A 23,255-nucleotide genomic window follows, 5' to 3' on the forward strand; every position below is an offset into this window, starting at 1 on the left:
ATTAATTAAAATTAATATATATATGTATATATATATATTTTTTTTTTAATTATTACTGTTCTATTCCTTGGCTGAGATTGACAAATATTTAAAATATATTTCATTAAAAGTATATTTTTCATTTAAAATTCCTCAGGTTTTAAATGTACTGGTGTAACCAAATAAAAAAAAAAAACCCACTTTAGTGAAGTGTACTAATAAAATTTAAAAAATTCTACAACCATGGCCATAAATGATCTATAACTAAATCTGCTGTCAGAAAAACTTTAATTGGAAAATATACCTAATAAAAAAAAGGCCAGGAGAATAATAAAGATGATGTAAAATAAATTAAGACTAATATCAAAACTGATACATATAATATTGTGAAATACCAAGAATTGCTATTGTAAATACCAATTAAATGCTATTTTAAACAGTTTACCAAATGATGTAACGATATTTTTATTGAAAAATTGACTAAAAACAAGGAAAGGAAATTACAACAAAATTTGGTTAAAAAATATTTATGTATGTTTTAGAGGATCAAAGAATTCCAGTAAGAATTTCAATAATGATATAGGGAAAAGTAAGTAAGGAATAAATATTGGTTGAGCATAAAAGATACTAAATTTGACATAATAAAGTTAAACATATAAGCAAGACAGAATTAAAACATACTTTAAATTGTATATTTCAAAAATACATAACAGCGAGTGCAGCATAATATTTAATATATTTCAAATAAATTTGAAATGCATTTAAAATAAGCGTTTTTAAACATATTCAATCTAAAATAGTAATTTTCATATACATTCAAATAGTAAAAAAAAAAACCCAACTTAGCATTACCAATTATTTATTATTATTGTAAGAATTTGCATAAAGTTGTAGCCACAACTCTATGTGAATTTAGCATGAAGAATTAGAACTACACATAATTAATGTAAACTGTTTACATTCTTACGATGCTATCAGCACGCTTGGAAAAACATGTCAATTGTAAATGTGCTATGTTTATTCAAATAGCGTTCCATACTGACTGAGAGTTCATGTAATATGGTGGACAGAAAATGCTTTCAACTCCAGTAAGCAATGACATAAATATCAGCTCTCTAGGAAGCCATGACCAACAGTAGCTGCTTCTGGTGCACTTTGTATGATTTAGAATAAGATTTTTAAGTTTTCTTTTGGTTTACACAAGTAAATCAACTACGCTGTAAGACAGAGTAAATAATAGCCTAATTCTAAATATTTCAACACAGTCTAGGAAATCATTTTTACCCTTATAAATTTAAAACATGTTTAAATGAAATATATATTTGGAGCATTTAAAAGGATTACATTTACTATAGTGGCTTATTACAATACTAAAATGTAGTAAATTTATATATGAAGTATGTAAGTGTGATGAGGTTGAAACGGTAAGTATTTCTTTTTGTAAAGTTGTTGCAAAGTTTCTACACCTCCTCATAGTTTTTACCTTCTACACATCTCTTTCAAATTAAATAAATCTGGGACGCCTTAAAACAAATCTACCAAGCTACGCTTTAGACCTCCTTTCAGATTTTACTGACTCATCTAATTTTAACATCCTCCTATAATATCACATTATGTTACTTTCATCTATTACATATTGTCCTTGTTCCATTACATAGTGTAACGGAACTACTTCCAAGATTCTCTTTCTAATTCGTAGATCAATATTTAATACTAGCAGATTTTTTTTGCATGTAAGCCCTGCCCTCCTTTCTTGTGTCAATCTACTTCACTACCCTGTATTTGGCAGTTAAAGGTGTTCACCTTGCCGCTGATGTGAAACGTTGACTCATCACTAAAAATTACATTCTCTAAAAATATATCGTTGTCTGCAACTTTATCCATCATTTCCACACAAAACTGCAGCCAAGCAGCTTTGTCATCATCTGCATGTGCTGAACCGTAGTTAGTTTATATATGGCTTCAAGAGTAATCATTAACATAATACGCACCAGTCATCTGTGGAATGTCAGTCTCATGTGATGCACATTGAGTTGATTTCTTTGGAATATGTACAAAGCTTTCTCAGAGTTATTTACAGCAGCATCAGGGACGTGCGGGTGTCCTGATAATTTTTTATGTTTAACAGAACAACTATCTCAGCAAAGGTTTGGTACCAAAAATAACTGTATGTCTACTAGGAGGCTATCTACCATACTCTACGAAAAATACATTGAACTGCAGTTGCTGACCACAAATCATGAAACCAAAGCATAGAGGAAATATGTTCTGCACCAGTAAATATATCCATTTTTAACAACATTAGTGACAGTGCTGGTAGCCGAATTCAGGGTAATAATGAACTACGTGAGAAAAAACTTGGTGTTTTGCTATGAAATGAAACTTCACCGACCAGTTACGTAAATAAATTTTTATATGCTTTTAAATTTACGTCCTTTTTGAATCACCCAATATTGTCTTTACCTACTTAAATTTGATTTCATCACTCTTCCCTCAGTCGCATCTCACTAACTGAACAAATAGACTTGCGCAGTCGTTTATTTCCAAAATAAATTTCTCTAGCAACTCAGTGTTTACTCATCTTGGGCTAAAAATAACTAAAAATGGCTGAAAATTACTCTTTAACAAAAGATTAGTTAGCGGAGCTTAACATTTTTATTCTCCGTGGATGTTTAATTAAACCGTTCCCAAATTTATTTACCAATTGCATCTATCCAAAAATTGAAAAGTTATGACAAAACATATCCTCGTGTCACTGTTTCTGAAACAGAATTTGCTTTTCTTCATCTCCTATTCTTATAACTGCTTCTTGTGATTCTTAAAAGTATAAAAAATAATTCACTATATTTCAGTCTAAATTTTTAAAGATTGAAAACATTTTATACAATTCTATGTTGTTAAACGCTTTCTCCAAATGTATATATGAAGTGAAATTTTTTTATGCAATTTACAAAAATAACAACTATTTTCTTGAGGCAACTCACTCAAGAATGAGTGTCAAGCATTTGACTTCAAATATTTAAATGAATTCTGATTTAATTAGTTTCCCACTTTCTTTTCAATAACCTATCCAAATTAATAATACAAAGTAACATTTTAAAATGTTTATCAATATTGTACAATATTAAAATAAGAAATATTTAATATTAATTATAACAATTTACTAATGTTAAAATCAATTCAACCCGACTAGGAGCTCTAAGAGCTAATGATATGTTCCTTAACATTTATTAACATGAAACTGTAAATTTCATTTTAAATATCAGGCCCAGTCTATCACACTAAAATATACTGGGTACATTATAAAATTAAATAAAGAAACTCATTACCCAAAAGATATAATTAACTTAACGTAAATAATATCTAGTAATTAAAAGTGCAGTATTGATTCTTGATGAATACATAAAGAACTAGAGAAGCACGGTACACAAAGGCAATGAAAACACAAAAAGAAATAAATATATATAAAATAAATACAAAGGCAAAAACATTGTAACATACCAGAAGATAAGCAAACATTCGCTGAAGTTCATGTAATGTAGCTTGATGTTTGCTAGTCGAGTCACATTTAGCTCTTAGTATTTCAAGACGAGCCTGTGGCATCATATAAAGATGCTGCATACAAGATGCCATGTAACAGGTCGCCCCAAGATTAGTCAAACCAACATAACCGCAAGCTGCTCTGCCGTCCTCATGCGGCCAGTAATCCCATGGGTATGGAGAGCGTGGGCCTTAAAAACAATTCTTAAGATTAACTCTACTTTTCTCGTATTACTGTAGTAATAGTAAAAATATAAATGTACGCATGTACACGCACGCACACACACAAAATTATTAATCTTAATTAATTATTGACATGAGCAATAAAGCAATATTTTTTTATTATGTACCTACTTTAGCATTTGTAGCTATTAAATGCACGGTGATGTATTGATTCATGGATTAACATTTGTTGTATATAATTACATTTTTTTCATTATTGCACTAAATTATTACTTTTTGATGAATATATGTAGATATACATATATCAAAGACAAAAGTATAAAACAGTTTACCACCAAGAGTACAGAATTCAATAATGCTTCTTACCTTATGCTTATTGTTATTTCATAAAAGGGCGAGGGTTTCCCTCATCATCAGTTAATAAGACTTTTTCTTTTTAAAAAAAATCACACATTAAAATTAAAATGTTAAAATTGTAGACATAAAAATATATAGTCATAGAAATTAAAATAATTAAAAAAATATTTATGTGGCCAGCCACACATACAGTACTGTACTCTAGAGTACAGAATGTTTACAATTTTAATGTTATAAAAAGTTTAATGTGTGAATTTTGATGATGAGGGAAACCCTCAAAAGCGCTTTTATGAAATAACAATAAGGATAAGGTAATAAACATTATTTAATTCTGTATTCTTGGTGGTAAACTGTTTTATACTTTTGTCTTTGACATAATTAGTACAGAGGGGAATATGACAAACACAATAACAAAAGAATTGATTTTGTTAAGCTAATTAATAATATGTATCTTTCAAAATAATAACATAATAAATATATATCTCAAAAGCATAAAGAAAATTCAGCACAATTCACCAAAGTACAGAATCAATAAGATCTCTTATCTTTTCTTATTATTTTATAATAATAATAATTTTCTTCTTTTTTATAAATCAAAAGCGCTTTCGAGGAATTTCCTCATCATCAGTTGATTAAAATTGAAATTTGATTACACATTAAAACATTAATAAAATATTTAACATAATTTTAGTCCATACATGACATAATATATGTAGTCAAATGATTAATTAAAATAATTAAATATTTAATTTTAAAAACATTAAAATTTGTTTATACATGTTTGTGGCCAGCCATTAAATACAGCTCTTACTTAAAGTGAATTTTAGTGTATTAACCTGTATTTTGTTCTGTATACTACTCATTATTATTATTGTTTAAACTTAATTATTGTTTGTCTGACTCTTATTTTAATCTAAAATGCCTTTTCAAAAAAAATATTTAAAAAAAATTCATTCTGTAAGACATGAAATGATCGCATCAATTATTAAAAAGTTGAAGAATTGAGTAAAGGAACACATTTATATACTGTAAAATTGCTACAGAGAGGGCAGTACATTATTCCAGCATTTCTATATTAATAGTTAAGAGGATCTGCAGAGAAAAGTGTTCAGAGATTTGTGACAAACAACATTCAAATACTCCAGAAAAAATAGAAAAACAAGCTACAGCATACTATAATAAATTTAGATGAGTTTGATAGATGTGTAATTTGAAGGAAATTCAGTTTTTTTAAACAGCCCAAAACAAGATCCCTATTATGGAAAAAACTTTTAACTAATATGAAAGATAAGATTAATTAAGGAAATGGGGTTTAAAGCAAACAATTTCTAAAATAAAAGAAACATACTACTTGAAACAAGTGAGACTGTTATGTGGCGGCATAGGTACCTCGTAAAGATAAAGCAGTTTTGTAAAGAAAATAGAAAAATAATGTACTTAAACAAAACACGGGTAGGTAAGAGACTTAATAATGATAAAGGCTGGCAAAATGATGATTGTAGGGTTTATGTAAACCGAGCAGATTGATACTACTGCATGCTGGAAGCAGAATTGGATCCATACCAGGTCCCAAGCACATCCAAATGAATGGCATCAATTTTTTTAAAAATAGACGAGAAAAACCTGCAAAAAATTTGCCCAGTTTCAATTATTGCGCTTGACAATGCTCCTTATCGATGTATACAAACTGACAGATGTCTTCTGAATACATGGTAAAAGAAGAAATAAGAAAGTGGTTTCTGAGAAAAAGTGTCACATGAAGGAATGTGTAAACAGGAGTAGTACAAGCTCATAGAAGCACATTAAGCAAAAGAGAAGATGTTTGAAATCGATTTCATTATAAAAGCTTTTGGCCATACGACTACTTGACTGCTACTGTTCTAAATGCAATGAATTAATACAGGTAAGAACAAAACATATAGGTCAAGATAAGAACATAAATTTGTTGTGACAAATCTCTTGCATAATCACATTCAAGTACCACTTCAGCAAGTCGTGCAAGTTAATGAAATGACTTGAATCGTTAACAAGTGTTGACTGGATCGATTAAGAAAATTCTGCAATAAAAGCACAGAATGAAGACACAGAGACTGGTATAAAAAAGAAATAACATCGGACATTACTGATAGTATTATCATTGAATCGGTAAATAGCAATGACAAAAGTCACAATTAACAAAATGACAGTAGTGATGACCACGATAAAGAGGATTATTCCAGAACAGTCTTGGAGTTCGTCCAATCACTTAATTAACATAAGAAAGACAATGTGATCAGTCTTCTTTTAGATATTTAAAGTCTCTGTTCTTGCACAATTGCATATTAATTGTAAATGCCATGAATATTTAACTTTCCAAAATTCATAAACTTATTAATGTAAGAAAAAAAGATTGTAAAATGTAAATAATAAATAAATTGTTGATAGATAACAGACAAATAATTTTAAGTTCACATTTTTTGAGTGTAATAGATCGTCTATAAATTTAAAGTATCAAAACTTTAAAATTTTACTTGTTCTATTCTTAGAGCTAAATAATTTTAAAAATTGTTAGAAACAAATGAAATAGTTAAGACAAAGACGACTAAGTTTAGGTAACATGATTACATAATATGAGCATAACCAGAGGGTTTCAATCTCCTGTAGTATAAAAAACATGATGTCACACATTCCTCAAACAGCTCAAGAACTGGCATGGAAATAGTACATGTCAAAATTATAAAAAAAGACTTAGATAATTTAAAAAAATATGGACTAAAAACTGATTCAGCCAAGTGCTAGCGCTCCATATTTTGCATTACTTGTGCAGAGACATCACAAGTTTTTAATGTACTTTTAATAGTTTTTAAGATTTTTTATTTACACAGTTCTGCTATTAATGATTAATTAATTACACAGGTGAACAAAAAAAAAAAACTTTAAACAGAGATAAAAGTAGGTGAATTAGAATTGTACGCACTTTTTATGCTGAATTTTAAAATGAAATCAGTTTTTCATCATCACCCTCAGATTTTTAGTTATGACACTAAATTATTGAGAAACTTCTTAAATAACAGAATACAAAAATAATAATAATTACAATTAAAATTCCTATCTTTATTTTGCAGCCATTTACGTTTATCTTAATTTATTTTTTCTTACTTTCCTTTTGTGTTCAGTAAAGTCTTCTCTTTTTATCATCCGGCAGTAATCACTCATCATACATTCATCCCATCTGCCTTGATAACATTGATCCATCTGCAATACATCTTTGTGGAACTTTTCTCCTTGTTTGTCACCCGAATTCAAAGGGAAAAAGTCCAAATGAGAATGTAAAAAATAAATTTTCAATTACATTCTGCATCCTAAATTTTTGTAGTTCACTAAGAGTTCATTTATAAGCTGATCGTTGTTGTCAAGTTTTTGTTTTCAAGAAAACCGGTAACATCTTTGAATGACTTCCATGCTCTTAGTTCTTTAGGATTCAGTTTGCTGTCAAATATACTTTCACGAATTAATTTTCTTATTTGTAGCCCGATGAATATTCCCTCTTATAATTTGGCTTTACTTAATTGTGAAAAACCCTCAGCTATTTAAAGCTGTCTCCATCTTATCTAATGGTTTTATAAAATCCTTAATCAGGTCTAGTTTTATGTGTAGAGGTAGTGGTAAAATAATACATCTGCTTTTAGAAAGGGAATATTTTACATTTTCCTTTCCTGGGGTAAACTGATTTCTTTCTGGCTAGTCTTTAACTGCATAATGCTTATCTATAGCCCAACAACTCGCAAACACATATATTTTATAAAGCCACTCTGGAGACCAAGAAGAAGCCCTATCGCTTTCTGGTCAGTGATGATTTGTCATGAGTGTTCATCATACTTATTAACTTTTTAAATTTTTGACATACTTTCATATGTTTCTTTCAATCCTATAGCATGTGCTACAGGTATAGAAGAAAACTTATTTGAGTTATGCAACAATACTCCCTTTAAACTTCTTTTTGATGAGTCTAAAAGTGAACCCAGATCGTGAATAACATATTCAATGTCCGGTTCATCACGGCAGGAACAAATTAAACCATCTCTTCTAAAGTATTTCAGTAAATTTTAATTCTGATTTCCATCACTGAAATTTTTGTATCCTTGTTTAACAACATCCATTTTGTAGGATGTCAACCTACGAGTTCTGCATGCTGTTTTGACAAATACAAGCCATGAATTAGGTCGCTCAGTTCTGCTTGTATGATGAGGTGAGGTTCAGTATTTGATTCTTCTGGAATGTAATTAATATCTATTGAAGTTGAGAATTCATCAGTTGAGCCTTCTGGGGAATCAGAAATTTCTTTCCAAGAAGTTGGAGCGATCAGATCAGTAAATCAATACCATGAAGTATTGGTCTCATAACTGAACAAACAGTTGAGTATACAATACTGCTTTTATTGTTTGAATTGAAACCAGTAACATTTGTTAAGCAAAAATAGCAGTCACTATAATGGTTAGTAGGCTCTTGCCAAATCATAGGTACACCAAAAGACAAATGCTCTTTTTTCCTTTTAACCACTGCATTAGTGTTAAATATACCACTTTATGCATGCTACATGTGGAGCCCAAGATTTATCTTGGTCTCCCAAAGGACATTCAAAATAATGTTTGTAAACAGTTTTCAGCAGATTTGATACTGATTTTCATGACTTTTCGTGGTGAATTTTCCAGAAAACATAACAAAAAATATTTGGAGAATTTTTATAAGCCCAATTTTTATTCATTGTAAAAATCAAAATTTTTTAATGAATGAAAGTAAACTGAATACTACAGAAATACTTACTTAACTATAAAAATAATTAAGTTTTAATTTAAAAATACTTAATTACTTAAAATACTTCATAAAATTGTTTCACCATGAAGTGCAATAAAACACAGTGTGAAACTTAACAAATCACACACACAACTTAACAAATCTTGATGTTCAATAAAATAATACCAAAAGTTGTTCTGTCATAAAAATCTTTCACTAAATATACAGCATCACTTATGAAACAATCTTTATAATATGTATATGATAAAACCATTACCACAACTAATGAACACAGCAAGTCATAACAAGAGCTGAACTCAAACTGACGAAAATTTCATTACATTGAATTACTCATTATTTGACTCGCTGACATGTCCGTACGTGTCTGGCTTTATAACTACGTGTCTGACTGTTATGTATCAAATATAGGTCTACAGCATCATGCACCACAATATAAATCAGATATGAATAAGCAAACATACAGATGTACTAACTTTTTTGTACCGTTTGTTCCATGAATGATGGAACAAATAACTAAGAGGTTGTAACTTAAGAACATTAAACATTAGGTTGTTTAGGAATACATATTCAGTTTCAGCACAAAAAGAACTATATAGAACACCTACTTCCTTTTTAGTTCCAAATTTTATGTTGACCAGTGTTATTATTTTGGTAAATTTAAATAATCATGTTGATAAGTTCATTCTTTCTATATTTGCAGACTACAACATCAGATATAGTCAACGTCATTAACCATCATCATCTTTGTTTGTACTCAATATTACCGAAAGTATTCATATTTTATATTTAACTTTTTAATCTTTTTATATTTCTAATAATTAAGTGTGACATTTCAACCAAAACAAACAATTAAGAACAGATTCAACACATTTCAGAGTTTATATTTTGTTTGAAAAATAACAGGTTTTAAAAAACCTTGTACGTGTACTCTGAAGAAATTATACTGAGTTTACAAATTAAACTCTACTCAACTACATTACAACTATTTACATATTTATTTAAATACAACTGACACAAGAAAAAACCTTTAATTTTTATAATCAGCCACATTAGTCAAAATAAAAGTAATTATTATTTACTTCTTAAGAAGAGGTTAAAGTACAAAAGTTCAGAAGCGATCAATGATCGAAAAGATATCAGTATTAGCTAAATAAAATAATTAAAAATTGAATAAAACAAACTGAATGAACGAGTAAACTAAACTTAGTCTAGGCAGGAAATATGAGTCGCTAAGAGTTTTTTAAAATAAAAAGATCATGAACAAGATACAATAGCTAAACTCCAAAAAGACTACAAAAACTATGTGACTGGACATCATTATAAATTTCAAAACAAAGTAATCAGTCAGCATTTGTGAGTTTGACTGTACTGTACGACATGCTAATCAGTTTATTTTAATAAACTGCATTGATAACTGTTGCGGCATCGTCGGGATGTCGTTGTTCAACAGCGATGCGGTAGATTTTAGAGCGAGGGTGCACTGTATATGTTCATAGGTGATGAATGAAGACAACACCTTGTTGATTACTGAAGGATTGTTTAATTGTATGCCGTCTTGGCGGTTTAAAATAATTTTGTAACATAACACTTGTAACTTATAACTTATCTTTAAAGATAGCAAACATAAACTAAATAAAACTTAAAGTAATGTTCATCCGAACAAGAATTGAGAGAGTCCATCTGGACATGACCACCTTGGGTCAGGTATGAGTGTAGACTGGTATAAGACGCTACATACTGTGCTCGAGGGAGCAGCTAGTGACGTAGAGTGGCGTGACAATAGTTTGCTGTGGGCACCCTAGCCACCACTAGGTTTCAGCACCCGATGACAAGAGGGGGTGAAAACGTAACAATAATTTAAAAAAAGATAATCAGAACAATAAACTATTTATGGCATCAAACTCTAATAATATAATAAATAATGCAATAAACTATAAATTAAAGAAATAATTTTTTTCTAATATTCATATCATATTAGTGAAAAACAAAACAAAAAATATGTATTGAACAGTAGCACGTAAAAAATACAGTTTAACTATCGACCTCTTGCATCTACTAGTAGATAAGCACACCATAATAACACAAACAAGAGTGTAAGATTACATAAGTATCATTTAACAACACCTATATCCACAATTGTGGTGTAACATTGGTAAGTTTTATGAAATTAACATTTAGGTCTAAGACCATTCACACCAAATACTATGGAGAGTTAAATTAAATTGCAATCTTTTCAAGTATATTAACTGGGATTTCAGAAAAATCAGACAGCTAAGGAAGTGTAAAGTAGGAATCACCAGGAAATGAGTAAACAAATGTAAGAATTCATAATATGAAAAACAAGAGAATAAAAATATAAAAGGTGGTAAAATATAAAATTAAGACATGCTGTTTTGTCTTTCCAACAATGGACATTAATTCAACATCATCTATCCTTCCATATTTCTTCATCAGAAGCCTTATTTGAATCATATTTTTAATAATATACTCTAATATCTCATTGATCCACCCTTTCCAGGTTAAACTGTGGTCACTGTTTTATCATTTTAGAATTAAAAAAAAATCACTCACTGGCACATGTAAATTTTAACATGTTTCTGAAGCAAAACAACATTACTCTGTTAGCAGCTCTGATGAAAAAGTTTACACTTAAGAACTTGAAAATGTTGTTTACAAGAAAATATAATTTAAATCAGCATCGACAACAAAAGACAATTACAAAAATTAATGGAAAATAATAACAATGGTGAATAAGGACTTGTTTTTATCACACGAGACTAAAATGAGTGATTAAAATCATAGTGATTTAAAGTCAAGAATAATATAATTTAACTTACCAGGCTTATGTTGATTAAGTAGTTTACTATGAAGATGTTTATAATTATCCTGTGAACCTTTAACTAGTTCAACCAACAAATCATATGCTGATGATCTGGCAGTTTGTGATTTGCACTTCGGGAAATGCCTATTTGATGGATCCGGTAACGCAAATAAAAAGTCAAAAACCTGTTTAAAAAGTATATAACTTTATGAATCATTACATCATGATTAACGCTTATTAAAACAAATAATAATGCTAATAATAATAATAATAACAGTCATTAAAAATTATTTATTTAACTTTTCTGAAAAGACTGGCAAGAATGGTTTTATATTTATTTCACAACCAAAACACGTAATACATTCAGTACCCCAGGCCACAAGTGACACAACTGTCATTGTGGGTCTGAAGTATAACTTTTTCACTTTAATTTTCAACAAAAATTCTGCTAAAATTCCCAGTTTAATTAAAAATCCACCACATTTTTAAAAAAGCACAAAGAATTTGAAGGAAAAAATAAAAATATAGGTTCCTCCAAAATTATGAAAGTGATTTGCCCTGACTTTCACGACTATTTTCAGAATTTTCCCCAACTCTAAAATAATCATGATTTAGATGACGTCTAACAATAATTTTTTTCCAAACAATGTTCAAAATAGCTCATAATTATGATTTTTCAACTAGGGAATTCAAAAACTGGTGATATTTTCCAATACCATCAATACAAAATTAATCTCAATGTAATATGAAATAAATATTTTGCAATAGAAGTATTTTAATCTTATTCACAAAAATAACTGGGTGATGGAGAATATAAAAAAGCCTTAAAATATTTCTCAATAAAAATATTTTTAAATACTCGTCTATACTCTATTCTAAAATACTCAACTCGACTCAAAAATTACTCGAAAACTTTGAGTACTTGCATACCCATAATATGTTACCGGCATGAGTTTTCAGTTATTCATTGCGCAAATTGTTAGATACATATCTGAAAATTGCAGTCCTGCTTAAAAAAATCCAATTGATTTCATTTCAATGGGATCTGGCTAGACCTTTATCTAATTTGAATAAGATTCGGTTGGATTTAATCAGTTGCCCATTGAAGACACCTGTTGAATCCAGTCATGTTATTGAAAAATCAATGAGTAGGATATACTTAGAACATTGTCTAATTCAATGAAATTTCAATAAGATATAATTGGATTCAATGGATTTTTTTAACCAGGGAGTGGAACTCTTTAATTTGTAGCATTCACGCTGGTAATATGTTTATAATTGTCGATTGCTTTTCACGAATTGATAGTATATTTTTCAAATATTGATGAGTTCGGTGTCTTTTTCATTCCATAATAGAATATTCTCCTCTAATATCAAAATGTTTATGGAGTTTATTGAAACTTCATAAAATATTCTATTGTTGACCACAGCATGAGTTTTTAAATGGAAATATCAGTATACACAAGAATAGATATATCAATGTCAATTTATTAATTTGTTTTATCTTGATAAACTCTAACTCCTATCAACATCTAATAAAAAACAACACAAAATCTATCGGCTAATTTTCAACAACAATACTTTAGTAATTATTAGAATGGTCTAAGCTAAGTAATAAATTCATTCATCGTATATTTTTTATCACGTGCATTTGAATTTCAATAATTACCAATACTTGGAGACTTGAAAACTAAAGAAACTAGAATAGCTTATGAATGAAAACATAAACATATTTTTTCTAACTCTTCAAATTATCCAATTACCAAAGACAAAAGATACATAAACTACATTCACGGTACTGTATTCATACATTTAAGAGACCCCCATCACTCACTAGCTTATACTAAATGCATAGTTTTAATAAAATGCATATATTAGTGTGAGATTAGTAAAATAATATAGGTGTTGGTACAACAGGAGGGGGAATAGGGGAGGACTGTTTATTTACCTGCACATTTGAGTATTGCCAGTTTACGTTGAACAATGGCTTTTGAACAAGGTTGCGTAAACTTGTGTTGTAGTTAGTCAAAATGCAGTTAATTGTTGAACGTGTGTTCATGATGGAAATTCATTTAGAAATGAAATCTCATGTTGTGTGTCGGCAAAGGTTCAGGGAAAAATTTGAACAGGAAGCACCAATGAAAATCGTTATTCAGGAATCCGTTAAAAATTTTGTGAAACAGATTTGTGTTAGACCAGAAATGTGCCCAAACAGAGTTTCAACGATGCAGGTCATACAGGACATTAAAGCAATAGTTACAAGATCTCAAAAATTTTTACAATCACTAAGCCAGGAAAAGAACATTTCAGTAGGTTCAACCAACACTACAGTGAGGAGAATTGTTGAAATGTTATCTACACCAAATGCATCATCGTGTACCATTTTATAGGATTGTGGCTACCAAGATTCCTGATCTGACTAGTCCAGACTTCTTTCTGTGGGGGTTATTTAAAAGAAATTGTTTATAGGAGCAATCCACACACCCTGCAGGAATTGAACACAACCAATTACCAATGCCATCCAGGAAATAAACAGAGTGCAGCAGCTAACATGAGTAGCCAGGCACATGGTCAAACATGCTGACAAGTGTACAGAAGTAGACGAACATCATTTTCAACACCTGTAAATTATGATGTAATTGTTTGCCAATAAACTAATATTTATAGACTAAATTAAGTGACGAGGCGGCTTTTAAGATGAATACCCTGTACTATGTTCAAAATACGTGAATTTGAGTTGAAAATTCTACTATTATATCTTGAAATTAAATTAAACTCTATTCAAAGAGGTCCTATTTAAAGTGTTAACAAGGTCAATAGTGTGTTTGTCTAATCTTGCACCTTATTGGAAGAAATAATGGACATTATGATAACATTTCAGAAAACCTCCACTTAAAAAATTAGACTTTGAATAAAATAACAAAAAAAAATGTTTCACTCCTGTATATCTTTTTAAAGTTACATCTCATTGAGATGATTCAAGGATATGTAAAATAATTTTTGAGTCATTTTGTATACTCAAAAAATAGCACTGATACACAAAAAAAAGTTTTTGAAGTTTTTCTAAGTGCGATACCATTTATAAAATTCCTTTTTTTGTGTACATTACAGATCTGTAAATACAATTTTTCTATCACCCTTAGTTTTAAATAAACTAAGACACAAAAATAATTAAGGGAAAATATAGTTAAAATCTATAAAATTTATAATTTTGCATGACCAAACCTGTGTTAGAATGATTTTGCTGATACTTTTTTTTTATAAATAACCTCAGGCACATCCCAAATTAAAGGAAACACATGTACTTAGCACAGCCTAACTATAACAAAGTAGCTATAACTTTCCAATCACCACGTATGTTCCAGCTATGTTTTTTAAAATTTATTTCTTCAAGAATGTCTCTCATCACATCGTATGTCCCTTTCAAATTAATACCATAGGCAATTGGTATCAAAGGATATTTGTTACCGTTGTGTAGTAGAATCACTTTTAAACTATACTTGGATGAATCTATGAAAAGGCACCCAGTCCTCAAGTTTATGAACTTGTCCGAAGTGGGACAACATAAGCTCATCAATATTTGTGTAATAAACCAAATTATTTTCATCAATGAAGTACTGAGAAAGTTCTTTTTGTTGGCTTTGAAAGCCTGAAATTTTTGTATTTTTTTAAAGTAAATTCCAACCTTGCAGTCTTGATCGTAACAGTTCAGCTTGATTTTTTTATAAATTTAAATCCCTAACAAAGTCATTTAATTCACATTGTAATATAAGAAGTAACTTATTGGAAGATAATTTAAAATCAAAATCATTTTTGTCTTCTTCAGTACTGCCTGATTCTTCATCGCTGCTTTCAAAACATTCACAGGTGGCTCAGGAACTGGAATAATTTCACCGTGAGGTACAGGCCTGATTTCAGATTGCAATGAAGGATATTTTACAGTATTTTTAGAAATTCCAACACACTTGTTAAATAAAAGTAACAATCGGTTACAAAGTTAAACCAAAAAATGAGCTAAAAAATACAATATAGTTGTTTAAAGAGCTATACGTTGAAAAATGAATAAATTGTTTAATTAAAATTTTTCAAAAATGGTGGGTGATAGAAATACTCTCAGTTCATATTCGTTTTCAGAATCAAAAAACAGATTAAATCATTTATTGCATGTTAGAAAAGAAAAATTATGTTTATCGGTGATAATCGTCAATTCATAAATAAATTCTGAAAAAAAAATCTTTTAGAATTCTTTTAGAAATGTAGAATACTTGATGAATCCTATTCCAGGGACAATTGTACGGTTCTATTTGAGCTCAATATTGAATTCAAATGGGATCATACAAATATTCACAAAATTGAATTCTCCTAGAATTTTTTAAGAATTCTACAATTCTTAAAGAATTTTCCAAAATTCATTAAAGAATTTTCAATTGTAGTCTGGGTAATGATCAGTGCAATATGTGCTGAAGACTAACTGTGGGTATTGGATTGTTCTAATCGCCTGACTTTTTTAAAAATTTCCTCTTCAATTTTTTGTTTCATCAAAATTTTTCTTCCTTCCTGTAATTTTATCTCGCTTCGTATTTTAGATTTATTGAAAAATTTCCTGTCTCGATTTTTTCTTCTTCATTATTTGTAAATAATCATCATATTTCTTCTCGGAGATCTAACAGTGAGCATTTCATTAAACATATTGACATTTTTAAAACAATCGTGATATCTTAAAGCCTCATACACTTCTCTCAGAGCCATTATAATTATTACCATTGATTCTCCACCAAAAGAGATTTATTTACAGAGAAACCATAGTTGACTGAGGCACTCCTATGTGAAAACATTAGTCCTACTTTAATGACTTCTTACAATTCAGAATAATTTGAAATTTTATTCATAAATGATGAAAAGAATCATCTAATCAAGAAAATTTATTTTGGCCTCTTTCTCATCAAACTGAACATCTTTGAAAAACGAATAGAATGTGAAATTCACAACACCTATGGTTGTCTCTAAGAAAGAATCGCACACTGTTGTTTAGCTTTTTCTGTAACTTTACCTGATGTGCAATTTTGTTCATAAAATACCTGAAACAAGAGATTTACACTAGTCTTTCCTATTTCTGGATGGCAGAGCATGATAGAAGGATCCATGGACGACAATCCTCTAACCATTTTGTACTTTAAAGGGACTCTTATGTATTAATTTCTTTATGGTAGCTATGGGAAATTTCTAACAATCTTTTCTAAAACATACGATGACTATTTCAACCGTTTTACATTTTTTGAGGAATTATAATGTTTCAAAACCAATATCTATTTTTAGTAATTCCATCAAATTTTCAGAATCATCTAGATCAATAGAAATGAGTTCATTTTCTAAATTGGCTTAAAATAGACATTTTGAACGTTTTGATTTTATGCAACATCCCATCACACTCTTCAGTAAACTATCGCATGGGAATATAAATATGGAGCAAGAGGTGATGAGCTTTGAAACTTCTTAAGAATGGTTGGAATTCTACATTTTCAAAGAGAATCTTTGATGTATTCTTGTATAGTTTTATATGAATTAGTGTGAGCAGATTAAGAATTTTTTATAAATTGTTTTATATTTTCTAAGCTCTGTCTATGCAGTAACATCTTCCAATCATTTTGTACCGCAATATTTGTGAAACAAAGTACTGTAAACAGTACTGTAAACAAAGAGCTGTAAACTCAACTCGAAGAGCTGATGATTTATTAAACACATAATATGTACGATAAAGAAATAGGTCTAAATTACAGTTCACAACACTCAATCCAGTTTTAATCGCACCATTTTCCACATATTCCGATGCGTATTCGATTTTTTTTATCAGGATTTTCTAGCCTAATTTCTTCTTCAAGTTTCTTCAAGAAGGTGAGGGTGATGTTCAGCCCACGCATAGACACTTGTAAAATATTTGTTGTCAGAAGTGGTTTCATCCCCCTCACTGGAAGCTAATAAAATATCTTCTGCAGTAGCTTTTACTAAAAATACACTGTTGTAATACTGATTGTGAACTCTTTGGGTATTTATATTAAAGTATTTCATGAAGATTTAGAGACAAAGAGTAATCCGTATCATTATTAAATGTGTAGAGTAAATGTAAAAGAAAAAAATTCCCCACTGACATTTCTAATGAAATTGCAGCTGCATAAAGTCGATGAAAATCATGACTGAATCAAATCCTAAACATTCTCCTAAATTTAGAAGAGCTTGGAGAATGATAAGAATCATGACAAAAAAATGATATGCTTCCAAAAACTGGATATCTGGTTAAACCGATTGGGCATAGATTTGGATCCACACACAAATAGATATTTGAGTGTGTGTTTGTGTGTGTCTGTGTGTGCAAGTATGTAGAAGTTAAAACTTCTACATACTTACATACACCCATTTCAATGAGGAAGATGAAATAGATAAAATCATACATTACAATGTACCAGACCCTAATTAAATGAAATTTGAAACCGGCTGAGCTTGAGCTAACTACTACACTGATTCTAAGAAAATGTTTATCCTATCAAGGAATAAATAATAAATAAGTAATCCTTTTATTGCGTAAAAACAACACAAAATTGCAAAAAAAAATCATCAAAATTCAATAACTAGGTAAATAAATAGTTAAACGTCTACAGAAATAAATAATTAAAATTTAAAAAATTTTTAAGTCCTTTCTACTCATTCACTCACCCCATTCAAACACACAAAATGTATCATACATGAACCATTCACACCTTTACGACATCAGGCTCGATCCTTATATAATTTTGATTAATTATCCAAGCAGGCATCCACATAACTCATCAACAGAGTAGAATGCCTTAAGACACCAAAAGGCATTTTAGTTGAGATTTAAACAGACTCGGAATGGGAATTTTTTTGACATCCTCTGGGAGCCTATTAATTAATCTGACACCAACTTGCGATGGCAAACATGCAAAAACCACTATTCTGTGCTGTTGGGCATCCAAGTTGTCCCTGCTTCTGGTATTATAAAGATACACATCTCCATTGTGCACAAAATTGCATTTTGAAAGGCAATACACAACATCCAAAATATAAAGACAAGGCAAAGTCGGATATCCCAGTTCCAAGAACACGTCTCCTCCATGATTCTCTGAATTTTAATTTCATGATCGCTCTTAATAGCTTTTTTCTGCAGCTGAAACATCCTACTCGGTTGCTCTGACTATAGTATTCCCAAAATTGAATTCCGTATGACAAGTATGAAAATATTAGCCCATAGTAAGCCACTTTCAACAGATCTAAAGAACAGACACTTGCCAGTTTACGTAGGGCAAAGATGCTCAAAACCTTATCACAAACATGATCTATGTGTTTATCCTAGGTCAGCCCTCAATCAAAGTGCATATCCAGGAATCTGGCAGATTCAGATTCCTCCAAGAGTTTATCATTACCTATCACAGATGGTTTCCTGTCATGCTCATGATCTCGTTGACAAAGTTAATAAATGTCAACTTTGATTTGTTTGTCCTTAAGTTTATTTCTGAAAATTGCTGAATGCATTGATCTTCTTTCTTTTTCCCTGTTTAGCCTCCGGTAACTACTGTTTAGATAATTCTTCAGATGATGATATGTATGAGTGTAAATGAAGTGTAGTCTTGTACATTCTCAGTTCGACCATTCCTGAGATGTGTGGTTAATTGAAACCCAACCACCAAAGAACACCGGTATCCACGATCTAGTATTCAAATCCATGCAAAAATAACCGGCTTTACTAGGACTTGAACGCTGTAACTCTCGACTTACAAATCAGCTGATTTGGAAAGACGCGTTAACCACTAGACCAACCTGGTGGGTTGAATGCATTGATCTAGTTCAATGAAAGTTTTGACCTCCAAATAACTTAGAGATTACCCCTAAAGCAGAAAGTAATGTCATCAGCATACTGAATCACATCTCTATGCTGGAAAACTGATTTCAGGTTGACAACATAAATTAGGAACAAATTGGCCCCAGGATTGATCCCTGGGGAACAATCCGTGGTCAGTCTTACTTTATTAGATATGGCACCCGAGATCTGGACACACTGTTCCTAGTCTTGGAGGTAAGATGTTACCCATTTATGTGGCAGACCTCGCACACCACATGCTTCAAACTGGTGCAGCAGTGTCTCATGATGCACACAAAACACCTTGGAAGGGTCAAGGAATATGCTGGGCACATGTTCTTACACATCCAACCCCCTGACACCATGAATAACATTTGTTACATAATCAATTGTGTTTTTATTTTTCCTAAAACAAAATTGCTTTGAAGCAAGAACATTATATTTTTCCAGAAAGTTGAGAAGTATCTCAGCAAGAAGAGACTTTCATAAACCTTATTCAGAACTAGAAGAATGGAAATAGGACAGTAGTTACTGGCTTGAAGCAGGTCACTTTTTTGAATATTGGAAGTACTCTAGCTGTTTTTAAGGAGTCAGGAAAACATCCTGTTTTCCTAGAAAAAAGATAAATTGATCATCTCTATAAGTGGTTTTATGATGTGCCCACAGCATTGCTTTAGCAATTATACAGACATGCCATCAATGTCACATGTCTTCTTTGAAGTCAGCTTTTGAATGACATGTGCCACAACAGGTATAAGATCCATGGAAGCAACTGGTTGTATAACATCGGCTAAATTGGGGTAAGGCTCACTGAATGTCAAATCACCTGAGGCGATGAGGCAAAATAATTGTTAAACTCATTTGCAACTCCTTGTGGGTCTGCAATCATTTTATCTTCTTTTAATCGAAATTGGTTTCTGACTTTTCTATTGGTTATGATGAATAATTTGCCATGCAGTTTTTCAAAAATCTTTTGCTACCTTTAATGATTTATTAATATCGTAGGATTTTTCCACCTGAATATCCTTTTTGAAGATCTTTCAGTAATTTCTGAAGAAACATTTGAATCTTTCATTTTGGGTGTTTATATAAAAGAATAATAAAACGTAAGCTTTCTCTTAACACAAGAATACCAGGAGTCATCCAGGAATTGTGCTCTACTTTAAATTTATTTTTGAATTTTTTGAAAGGATAACTGATTTCTAAATAATAGTTAAAGCAATTGTAAAATTTATCGAATTTCTTATTTGGGTGCTTATATTTTTATAAGAAATCCCAATTTTCAATTTTAAGTTTGGAGTTAAACTGTTTAATATCTTCTTTATTAATTAATCTTTTATTGTGAAGGTTGGGCTTTTTCAGGCTTTCCATTAAACTCAACCTCTTGGGCATAATGGTCCAAAATGGCTGTTTTCACTACTGAAACCAAAGAATCTGGAATGTTCGTTATGGCACTGTCGAGAGCTGTTCTCAACATGGGCGTCACTGTAGTTGGCTTGATCACAGACCAATTTAAATCAAAACAGTTCAAAATATCATGAAGCCACCAACAGGGTGAAGGGGTGGCTTAATACAACTGCATTGAAATCACCTGTTAAAATGAATTTATTTCTTTTCAAAGTGAGAAAGTTAAAAAGAGATTTGAGTTTATCAAAAAAAGAATTTGTATTTGATAGTTGGTTTACAGATCTATTGGTTTACAGATCTATACAAACCCACTATTATCACATTTTCGTGCACCTTAATTGGATTTTGACTGCACAGACTCTGAAATCAAGGTCAACAGAGGAGGGGATTGTCAATGGTTCGTATTTAAATGAGTGTTTCAGAAAAACTGCCACACCTTCCCCTTGGTGATTTTGTAGACAAAAAACTCTGTTGACTGTAATTTGGAATTTTGAAGAACTGAATGTAAACTGATGTAAAGTTGTTTTCTGAAATTAGAAATATATCTGGCTCAAGCTCTTGGCACACTATTATCAATTCATCCTCCTTGTTAGTGGCCGCTTGAGTGTTCTGATATAAAGTTTTTAATTTTGAAAAAGGATAATTTTGAAGTACAATTTTAGAGGATGAACCTAATGTTCTTAGGCCTAACTTGGTTTTATGCTCTTTAGTACATTTCTGTTTTTTTTGTACACAGAATGATAACTCCTCAGAGAGGTGTCCTTGACATTGGCCATCGAATGGTTCGGAGTCGAGTATTGAAGAGGGAGATTATTCATTACAAAACTTATGTAAGAATCAAAAGGTAGAGTGCAGGTGCCTGGCGCTGGCAGTCTTGTTTGAGTCTCGGAGGAAGCAACATAAACAGGGACAGACTGATCACTGGCATGGGGCAGATCAGAAGCTGGGAATGACTGAGCAAGTTTATATAAGTTCTGAGAACAGTTTTTTCCCATTAGCTTGAAGATACAGTCTGTGTGCTGTATAGTGGTATCATCTGATATTCCCAATATTGAGAAATTCTACATCTTTACAGTGCTGGCAGAGTTCTTCGACGTAATTATTAACAAAGATGATGGTGTCATGGACAGGACTGTCAGGAGTCAGGTCAAATCGTGTTGGCAGAGGTGAAATTAGGACATTGGACTTACTACTACACTTCTTAAGGTGACATTTTGCCTCCTAACAGAGACATCATTGGTCCCAACCACTATTACGAAGCAATGGTCCATTGGAGGAGCGGATTTTGGTCCGATGTCCAGTAGACCATCATCAGGCTTGCACAATACACTAGAGGGACTCTTTTATTATTGTGGGTATGTGTGTCACATGACTGTCCCCCAATACAGTCAGATTTTTAAAAGGGATGCTGATTTTTTTTTTTATTTTGTATGTTGTGAATGACTTAATTTCACTAGCTTTCTGAAGACATGACCTTTATTAATCATTGGTATTTTTTTTATTTATTTTATTTATAACTGGAGGTAAATTCAGTTTGGTCCTCTTCCTCCTGCAATTCACGTGACACCAAAATTATTTTTCTAGCTCAGTATTGAAGTCTTCTGTTTCACTGTGGTAGATGTGTTGACGTGCATGCTTTCCAAACTTTTTATTTCTTCCTTCAATACTCAAATCGAGTTTAACATATTTTTGATCTCCTCCTCCTCCTATTTGTTACACGGGAAGTTTGTTTGCATTCCACCGTCAAACAACATTAGTAAAATCAAGACCCAGACATCCTGCAGCAGAAGAAAAGTCACACTGGGTACCACAATCTGAGATCACGAAGGATTGATTAGCCTTGTGGACAGCAGATGTCATATAACTCACACTGTTTATACTTGCAACAAGGCCAGTCATAAATTGAAGCAGCCTGATGAAAGACTTGTTCAAGTGGTCTAGCACATTATGGAGTGGCTCTTGTAATTGGCGGTTTTCTTCCTTTAAGCATTTATTCTGCACAACCAGATCACATGAATCTTCCAAAGGAGGAAATGAAAGAGCAGTAGAATCCAGAGCAAACTACTGTTATTGTCACATGTGGAGTGTGGTTCTGCTAAAACTGGACGATAAGTTGTTATTGATGTAACTGTAGATGACATATCAAGAGGTAAGGCGACGGTTGACTCGAGATGGGTGGCCACATGGGAGTACGGCAGGTGAAGGACGGCTCAGGGTGGCACAGGAGACAATAACTGGGTAGGGTGATGCTGTCTGTATGCATGTTTGATGAAACAGCAGGTGACAGCGACCTGAGGGTGACAG

The 23,255-nt window shown here is 31.2% G+C and overlaps 1 protein-coding gene across 2 annotated transcripts in view; it reads right to left on the minus strand.

Annotated features, from left to right (window-relative positions):
* puf (ubiquitinyl hydrolase 1 puf) overlaps positions 1-23,255 on the minus strand; it is a 405,361-nt gene that overhangs the window by 165,472 nt on the left and 216,634 nt on the right. For both annotated transcript variants that reach the window (XM_075367624.1, XM_075367623.1), the window contains exons 29-30: positions 11,691-11,859; positions 3,481-3,710 (exon numbers count right to left, since the gene is read on the minus strand). In XM_075367624.1, the coding sequence (XP_075223739.1) occupies positions 3,481-3,710; positions 11,691-11,859 (399 nt within the window). The remainder of the gene's footprint in view (positions 1-3,480; positions 3,711-11,690; positions 11,860-23,255) is intronic.

The sequence above is a fragment of the Lycorma delicatula genome, chromosome 5 (genome assembly GCF_047948215.1).
Source record: "Lycorma delicatula isolate Av1 chromosome 5, ASM4794821v1, whole genome shotgun sequence".
Classification (NCBI taxonomy): domain Eukaryota; kingdom Metazoa; phylum Arthropoda; class Insecta; order Hemiptera; family Fulgoridae; genus Lycorma; species Lycorma delicatula.